The 9,635-nt window shown below is 34.5% G+C and overlaps 1 protein-coding gene across 2 annotated transcripts; it reads left to right on the top strand.

Moving 5' to 3' along the window:
• The first annotated feature begins 4,066 nt into the window (after positions 1 to 4,066).
• On the top strand, positions 4,067 to 5,916 carry LOC105133487 (lamin-like protein). Of its 2 annotated transcripts, XM_011037513.1 has the most exons (3): positions 4,067 to 4,234; positions 4,323 to 4,552; positions 5,323 to 5,916. In XM_011037513.1, exons 2-3 carry the CDS (start codon positions 4,354 to 4,356, stop codon positions 5,649 to 5,651), a joined length of 528 nt encoding a protein of 175 aa, XP_011035815.1. In that variant the 5' UTR covers positions 4,067 to 4,234; positions 4,323 to 4,353; the 3' UTR covers positions 5,652 to 5,916. The 2 variants fall into 2 exon arrangements, with proteins under 2 accessions (XP_011035815.1, XP_011035814.1); XM_011037512.1 differs by having other exon boundaries at positions 4,067 to 4,552.
• The last annotated feature ends 3,719 nt before the right edge of the window (positions 5,917 to 9,635 follow it).

Here is a 9,635-nt window from a genome sequence, read left to right as displayed (position 1 = left end):
AACAAATTAATAAAAATCAATTAAAATCTAAAATAGATAATCAATAAAAAAAATACTTTTATATGAGGAAAACAAATATGATAAAGCTTGAACATGTTAGTTTCCCAATAAATTCCTAAACCTTACCAATTTGAATGCTAATACATTAAAATTATTAAAAATCACTATTGTTCGTGAGAATTGCCTATATTCGCAAGAGAAAGACGGGCGAGCAAGAGCCTTTCATATCATGGACCCTAAAGGCATTTCAGAAATGCTTCTTATGTTCCTTGAGGATAGAGGCGATGGTGTGCTTTTTCATCCTTCACTCGAAAGTAACAGTGCAAGTAATGAACATTTATAAATGTTCTACAGATGGTGAAGAAGCAGCTTTTGTGTTTTGTATTGACAGTACACTGAGTTCCATGCATTGAGTTAATGAAATTACAAGGTTCCTTTCACTGATTGCAGGATAGCACAAACCGGATCTTACCATTTCTTGGTACGTGGAAAGGTCATTCTAGAACAAAACGAAGTGGTGTTTATGCAGCAAAAATTGCTGAGGTCGATACAGTTGGATGACAAGGGTCAGCTAATCCAGGCATGGGACACTCCAAGTTCTTTTCCTTTTCCTTTGCTTTTGCTTTCTGTTTTTCCTTTTCCTTTTCTTCTTTTCATTGTTGTTTCAAAAAATAAGAAAATCCGTTTCCGTCATGTCCATCTGTGGGAACAATGTGATCTTGGTCCCTCTATCCATGCGTTGCTGCAGTCATTCTGTCTTGGTTTTCTGGGAGGCTTCTTATTTCTACATTTGGAAAATACCATTAGAATCAAGATGCCTTTCCCATTTATGCAACAAGTTCAGCTCCTTTCGTTCCCTCCTGTTCTGGGCTTCTGATGATAACAACTTATTCAATTACAATATGTCATTTGGAAAAACATCCATTTATTTCATTTCACTGCTTAATTATTTTCAGTTCATCAGGTTCATAACCCATGTTCATTTCTTATAAACAAAAAAGAATTCCATTTTCAATCATATAGTGCATTGGGCTGGTACCAGATCAGATGACTGGGTCACATTTGATGGGGGGTACCAAATGACACTCTTGCCTGCAGGCATGTACACGGGCTCTTCTTCCAATGTTCTAAGAGTACCGTAGCAGAGTCCAAGCCATTCCATTTGAAGTTCACCTGAGAGGAGACAAAGACTGGTTAGAACTTAAGCTGTAGAAGGCTTGGCCTCTTCAACTAGTTTTTCAGAATCTAAAATGTGAACTCCCTCCTACTTCATTGTAGAAATGCTTTTTCTGTGTAATTTATAACCTAAAAAACCTAGTGATGTAGTCAATGTATTTGTAACCTCATGACCAGGTGACAAGATTGTTTAGAAACAGAGGCCCTTTGTTGTAAAGCGAGTTAAGGTGGATGTTTTCATATTTGTATATAGCACATGTCTAGGAAACTCGAAGGGAAGTTGGGATTTCCTATTGTTCCAGAAAAGAGCAATGCATATGAATTTTAGAGAGCAGATATTGAGCAGCAGAGCGCCAGAGCCAGTATGATTGCTGCATGCGATTTGAAATATGTCAACAACAGTAGAGCTTGTTCTAAAGAAGATTTCGAGATATCAAAGCTTGGTCTTTAATACGCTGTTTACTCATGTAAGCTTATTTTATGAATGCGGGCCTTTGTCATGGACATATGCTGTGATTGATACAACAATTAATAAGGGATATGCATATTCCATTCACCTCACATGTCGCTCATGTTTCATCGTACTAAGATTGTCCATTCTTCCTCTTGCATGGTTTAAAGAACCTCGAGTTGAACTTGACCAGAAAAAGAATCACCAGGAATGAATCTTTAGCTCGACAAAATGTGTAGGGGACTGTGCAAATAGATCTTGACCAAAAGGGAATTCAGGAATGAATCTTTTAGCTCGAGAAAATTGAGGGACATTACTAAAAGATAATGCGTCGCCTTTCTTACTCCTTTTGATGTTTGCTTTTGTCCCGCTTGATATTAATATAACAATTATTTTTTAAAATAATTTTTATTTGAAAATATTTTTTTTTAAATAGAATATAATGTACATGACAATGACAGCATATCTCAAAAACTTGTCTGTGTGATGGAAAAGGCAACGTTGCTGGGGTCGTCAAATGGCCTTCAATCCCTATCTCTAGCAGCCAAGAAATAGTTTATTCTGATGTGGTTTTTTTTAAATGTTTTTTATTTCATTATTCAACATTATGTTATTGGGCCTTGAGTTTCATTAAATTTTTTTTGTGAAGTTATTTTAATATCATGTCTAGGGTCACGACTTAGTCAAGTTAATCTAAATTGACTTGGTTTTTTTTTTTTAATTTTTACTTTCATCACTTAGTTTACTTGAAAATTGACCTTAATTAATTTATTCAATTGCTTTTGTAAAGGGTTATCTCAATCTTACGACCACTCCATGAATTTGGCTTACTAACTCATATTGGGTTTTTTGTTCTTTTTTAAAATGAATTTTTTTCCAGCTTGTCCTTTAACATTTTATTTGCTGATAATTGAGATTTATATTTTTTTTTTCTGTTTATAAGGTTATCATGTTCTTATTTTTTTTTTTTTATCAAATAAGATCGTTAAGATATTTTAAGAATACCTAGAGCGTATCTTTTCATAATATTGATAAAAATTTATTTTTTGATTAGTCATCATCCTTTTCTTTTTATTGTCATTGACTTTTTAAAATAATTATATTATTAAATTAATTAATTTTATTGAACCCATTTGAATCAATAACTTGAATCCTATATTTTTCTTGCTCCTTTCAAATGCTATTATAGTCTAGGCATCCCTTTTTACTTTAGAAAAATATTAATTCAAGCTTAATGTAGGCCAACTATACGGTATTTTACTATATTTGATCATAAATAATAAAATAGTGAAGTGATAAGTGCATAATTCTAAAATCTAGAGCCACCAAGTTGAAACTTAACAATCAATATATATTTTTTATAGATAAACAAGATCAATGCTTAACCTATTATGAATTGACTAGATTATATTGATTTTAACTTAGATTTTATAATTAGTTTTGATATTAATATAGAAAAGTTAGATAATAAAATTATTAAATTTACAATGAGATTGACCAGTATGGTTTGAATTTATTAATATTTATTTTATTTTTTTAATTAAATACTTTTGTTTAACTTCCAATTAGAACAAAAAGATACCTAATCTAATGGTTCATATTTATTGGTTGTAAGATTAAGAAATGGAAAATTGTATCTCCTCTTGAATTATCCGCTGCGTTTTATCCATATATTTTCAAATTTTGAACCTTGAAATTCATTTGAGAAGTTCCCATTTCTTACAACCATTACTAACCCGTGGAAGCAACATCCTCCGTGCAGAGAATTTGTATTATCCTTTTTATTTTATATTTTTTACTTCACAGTAACATTCTTTTCCACAGTAGATTAACCGAATTATATTGGTGATAAAAAGAAAATATCTATTATATCATAATTACTAATAGCAACCCAAAATAATGGTGCACTTGCATTTTCCTCCCATGCATTTAAAGCACATAAAATTGCCCAATAATGAGATTCTTCACATCATGCATGCACTAAAACAAATAAAACGCTCCTAGTTATTATTATTATTTTGATAAAAAAATAAAAAATCAATCACCAAAAATATTTTCCTTATAAGGTTTGGGAAAAGCTGTTTTTAAACCATTTAAAAGTTCTAATTATAAAAAAAAAATATGATTTTTTTATTATCAAAGCAATGAATCTCCTTAGAAGGCTCATTACAACGAGTCCCTATATTATAAATACTCTTAATTTAATTTAAAGAGTTATTTTAATATGATTTATTGAATTTTAAACTTAGAGTATGAATGGCATTGCAATTAAACCGTTGTTATTTTTTATTTTTTTAATTATTTTGATACTTATCAATAAATTTTTTAAAAATATTATTTTAATATATTTATAGATAAAAAAAAATTTTAAAACACTTACACTTCCTTTTATTTTCAGATAAGATCGAATTCCATATATTTTGTACGGTTACACAAAACCGCATGGTCCCATTGCACAGATTTTCATAAACAGGTCAAAAAAGCGAGTAAGCCCATGCGACGTCACTGTCAAAGTGTACTAGCCTACATGGTATCTGATATCCCAACTTAGCTTACCAAAAATGATCCTCCCCACTTTTGACTCTAAAGCAAGCGATCATGGATCAGGTAGTTTCATGTGAACATCATATATGTTCAGGATATATACATATATTTCTTGGTTAATTTACACTCTACTAAATACATCCGTCAGCAGGTTTTGATAGAGTCCTGAGAGAGTGACAGCAATGGAGAATTCAGGGAGGACGACAATTGGAAAAACAGTATTGTCCATGGCAATAATTGCAGTGACTGTTATGATGATTGTGGAATGTGTAGCTGCTGAGCAGCTACATAAGGTGGGCTCAAGAGGATGGATCCCAAATTATAATTACACTGACTGGTTGAATCAGAGTCATGAGCATTTCTACGTTGGTGATTGGCTTCGTATGTAAATTTCTCTCTCTTTCTTTCTCGCCAGCATGTAATTCCATTTTTCTTCCTACCACTTTCTTTTTCAAACATGTTAGATGTCCGAGGATTATCCGTAAGGGGTTACTCCCATTGAATTAAACGAATGATTGAGATTTTTTTGACTTGAATTGGATGTAAATTGGAGATTTCTCTGTCTTTTTCATGAGATGGGAAGGGGTATTTGAGCCAATGAAGTCATGAAGGTTGGGAATTAAGATCATTAATTCACTCAATTTGTTCAACTCTAATCCATCTATACTACCTAACATATATCAGAAAGTTGGTGATTAGATAGAATTAATATTTTGGAACTTTTCATTTTATCAGTAACTAGGAGAATTTTGATAACAGTAATAACTGATGTTGAATCAGAAAATTGAAGATCGAACTTTAGCCTGGGGTGGGAGAGAATAGGTTAGGTTAGTACCCTTTGCAAATTTTGGATGGTCACCAATGTTTTGCTGTTTATGGTAATTTTCTAAATACAAAAGCTTTTCTGTGAACAAAATTTTGGAACTGTGTCTGATATTTTAACTAGCAATCATTGGTGGTATCACCAACCCAACCCTGATGAAGAAAAAAGGGTTTTCAACTAGCTGGCCAACGTGTAGCATCATATTGGTAGATACGGAAGCGTTTACTAAGGTTGTGTTAATTTGATAATTGAGATGTGCTGGTGTTTTCTCAAGATGTTGCTCAAAACAAGGTAAAAAACATGGATTTTTCTTTTTTCCTTCTTTCAGTTTTTGTGTTTGACAAGCACTCCTACAATGTCCTGGAGGTCAACGAAACAAACTATGAGAACTGCAATGACCAAGGTTTCATAAAGAACATTACGCGCGGCGGCCGGGATGTGGTTCAACTGACAGAGGCAAGGCCTTATTACTTCCTGAGCAGTGGAGGGTATTGCTGGAATGGAATGAAAGTTGCTATCAATGTTGAAGATTTTGCACCTACCCCAGCACCTGCATCAAGTACTGAAAATGGTTCTCCATCAAATATAGTCAGCAGGCACATGATTATATTGATTGCATTTTGTGTTGCTTTGGCATGGTTGGTCCTTTTTCTTTAAGCAGTAGCAGTTGAGTGGCTGGGCCATTGAAAGAATAATGTGGGGATGTAGTAGCTAGAGTCATGGGCAGATGGACTTCGAATTTCTTTCCCTTTTCCTTTTTACTTTTACTTTGTCAGATGGTTTACTTTCTTCTTTTTTTATAGTCATGTGGGTTTTCCTTTTAAAAGTAGTGAACAACAGTGGTTAATGTGATGAAGTTCTACAAGTAAAATGGAAGGGTTTGGTTGGATATTTGTGATGCTGAACTTGAATTTTCACTTCTCATCTGTTGGCATGAGTGCATCTTTTGTACCTGAGAATCAATAGAGGGAGCAAACAATGTCCAATTTCAGTTCTGTTGGCTTTCGCTCTCTATAGTCTCCACCCTCAACAAGTTAAAATTTTGAAATTGTTGATTAGGCTGGGCACTTGCTGGTTTAATCATACAAATTAAGGCAAGACAACATCTATATGAATCCCGTTTTACATAAGACTCCAGCCAATGGGGATAGAGAAGGTCTGCATTGGAATGAGGGGTGTTAAACGATGGGTTGAATGCAAGTGTTACACAAGTGGTGGGTGGTGGCAGCTATTGGATATGGCGTGCCAAATACACACACACGCACACACTTCTGTGGCTATTTACGTACAATTAATCATGTAGTTCAAGTTATCAAATGTTTCATTGATGATTTCATGATCCAAATTTGGGCAAAAATGAAGGGAAAAGCGTATAAGAAGACAGATGCTGAGAGCATGGTTTGAAGAATTCTTCACTATATATTTAATGCAAAGACATGTAAATAGGAGGAATATCAAAGTGAAGTGAAGTTGAGATATGAGAAGTCTGATGTCAGGAGTGCAAGTCTGGGCCCTGGAGCAGATTTTCTTGGAGGTTAAATTATCCACGCCCACGTCTATGCATTGAAATGCAATATTCTGAAGAACGTATTTTGTTTACGGGACATGAATTTTAATAACCTTATATAGCCTGCCATTGAAAAGGGATAGTTAATTATACTGGATCTAAATCATGTCCCTATGGTGATTTTTGAAGGTGTGTACAAATGCAACATAGCAGTGCAGTCATTTTTGAGGCAAAGCAGAAGGTCTTGAGCAATGTTGTGGACACTCTATCTGATATTCTGGAGATAGACTCAGAGGATAAAGTCCAGCTTAGGGTATCAGCAGAATCAGATTTGGGGACCATCTACTCTATCACAGTTCCTGTTTGGAGTTTTGAAGCCTGAGCATCACGATGAGGATATACTCTATCACAGTTCCTGTTTGGCGTTTTGAAGCCTGAGCATCACGATGAGGAAGATCTTGAGGCTTTGACTAATATTCAGTTTAAGGGCCCTGAGGAAGATCATTAAGTTTGATGTTCTACATCCCAGATGAAAAATATCAATAAAACCTTTTTGATTGTTTTTTTCTTGCTGCTGTGGGAATTAGTTGATGTAATCCTGTCCATGCTAGGCTGAGACAGTCTGTAGATTAGACCAATTTTGTTTGGTTAGTTGGCTGGATCATAGACTGTCAGGGAACTTGCATTTTATTGCCAAATTAGAATCTTTGCTGGATCTGTAAGGTGTTTGCTGACAAATATTTCTGCCGACTAGAAGCTTTGGCCTCTTGGAAAATTGTTGAATCTGTTTTCTTGTTTTATTTTCGCAGTATTGTCCATAGACACTGCTCGTTAGAATGCAGAAACACTTGTTGACAGCGTGTAGTACTTTTTCAACTTCTAAACTAATAATGCAGAAACACCGTTTGCCACCTTAGATTTATAAGAGATCTCAATTTCACCTCAAAAGTTTGATTTATACCAATTAGCACCCCTTAACTTTCATTTTCTCATTGGAGGCAGAAAATATATGTAAAATTCAATTCTATCCATAAAATTATGAAGTATCTCAAAATCACTAAAAAATTATTAAATAATATAAAAAAGAACAAATTAATAAAAATCAATTAAAATCTAAAATAGATAATCAATAAAAAAAATACTTTTATATGAGGAAAACAAATATGATAAAGCTTGAACATGTTAGTTTCCCAATAAATTCCTAAACCTTACCAATTTGAATGCTAATACATTAAAATTATTAAAAATCACTATTGTTCGTGAGAATTGCCTATATTCGCAAGAGAAAGACGGGCGAGCAAGAGCCTTTCATATCATGGACCCTAAAGGCATTTCAGAAATGCTTCTTATGTTCCTTGAGGATAGAGGCGATGGTGTGCTTTTTCATCCTTCACTCGAAAGTAACAGTGCAAGTAATGAACATTTATAAATGTTCTACAGATGGTGAAGAAGCAGCTTTTGTGTTTTGTATTGACAGTACACTGAGTTCCATGCATTGAGTTAATGAAATTACAAGGTTCCTTTCACTGATTGCAGGATAGCACAAACCGGATCTTACCATTTCTTGGTACGTGGAAAGGTCATTCTAGAACAAAACGAAGTGGTGTTTATGCAGCAAAAATTGCTGAGGTCGATACAGTTGGATGACAAGGGTCAGCTAATCCAGGCATGGGACACTCCAAGTTCTTTTCCTTTTCCTTTGCTTTTGCTTTCTGTTTTTCCTTTTCCTTTTCTTCTTTTCATTGTTGTTTCAAAAAATAAGAAAATCCGTTTCCGTCATGTCCATCTGTGGGAACAATGTGATCTTGGTCCCTCTATCCATGCGTTGCTGCAGTCATTCTGTCTTGGTTTTCTGGGAGGCTTCTTATTTCTACATTTGGAAAATACCATTAGAATCAAGATGCCTTTCCCATTTATGCAACAAGTTCAGCTCCTTTCGTTCCCTCCTGTTCTGGGCTTCTGATGATAACAACTTATTCAATTACAATATGTCATTTGGAAAAACATCCATTTATTTCATTTCACTGCTTAATTATTTTCAGTTCATCAGGTTCATAACCCATGTTCATTTCTTATAAACAAAAAAGAATTCCATTTTCAATCATATAGTGCATTGGGCTGGTACCAGATCAGATGACTGGGTCACATTTGATGGGGGGTACCAAATGACACTCTTGCCTGCAGGCATGTACACGGGCTCTTCTTCCAATGTTCTAAGAGTACCGTAGCAGAGTCCAAGCCATTCCATTTGAAGTTCACCTGAGAGGAGACAAAGACTGGTTAGAACTTAAGCTGTAGAAGGCTTGGCCTCTTCAACTAGTTTTTCAGAATCTAAAATGTGAACTCCCTCCTACTTCATTGTAGAAATGCTTTTTCTGTGTAATTTATAACCTAAAAAACCTAGTGATGTAGTCAATGTATTTGTAACCTCATGACCAGGTGACAAGATTGTTTAGAAACAGAGGCCCTTTGTTGTAAAGCGAGTTAAGGTGGATGTTTTCATATTTGTATATAGCACATGTCTAGGAAACTCGAAGGGAAGTTGGGATTTCCTATTGTTCCAGAAAAGAGCAATGCATATGAATTTTAGAGAGCAGATATTGAGCAGCAGAGCGCCAGAGCCAGTATGATTGCTGCATGCGATTTGAAATATGTCAACAACAGTAGAGCTTGTTCTAAAGAAGATTTCGAGATATCAAAGCTTGGTCTTTAATACGCTGTTTACTCATGTAAGCTTATTTTATGAATGCGGGCCTTTGTCATGGACATATGCTGTGATTGATACAACAATTAATAAGGGATATGCATATTCCATTCACCTCACATGTCGCTCATGTTTCATCGTACTAAGATTGTCCATTCTTCCTCTTGCATGGTTTAAAGAACCTCGAGTTGAACTTGACCAGAAAAAGAATCACCAGGAATGAATCTTTAGCTCGACAAAATGTGTAGGGGACTGTGCAAATAGATCTTGACCAAAAGGGAATTCAGGAATGAATCTTTTAGCTCGAGAAAATTGAGGGACATTACTAAAAGATAATGCGTCGCCTTTCTTACTCCTTTTGATGTTTGCTTTTGTCCCGCTTGATATTAATATAACAATTATTTTTTAAAATAATTTTTATTTGAAAATA

This window comes from Populus euphratica, unplaced genomic scaffold, assembly GCF_000495115.2.
Source record: "Populus euphratica unplaced genomic scaffold, PopEup_1.0 scaffold129.1, whole genome shotgun sequence".
Lineage (NCBI taxonomy): Eukaryota > Viridiplantae > Streptophyta > Magnoliopsida > Malpighiales > Salicaceae > Populus > Populus euphratica.
This window is presented reverse-complemented; position numbering and strand designations above follow the sequence as displayed.

Bases quoted from the DNA above. Each gene is read 5' to 3' on its own strand.
- LOC105133487 (XM_011037513.1), top strand. From the start codon at position 4,354: ATGGAGAATTCAGGGAGGACGACAATTGGAAAAACAGTATTGTCCATG. The intron at 4,553-5,322 runs GTATGTAAATTT...TCCTTCTTTCAG, and splicing joins CTACGTTGGTGATTGGCTTC to TTTTTGTGTTTGACAAGCAC.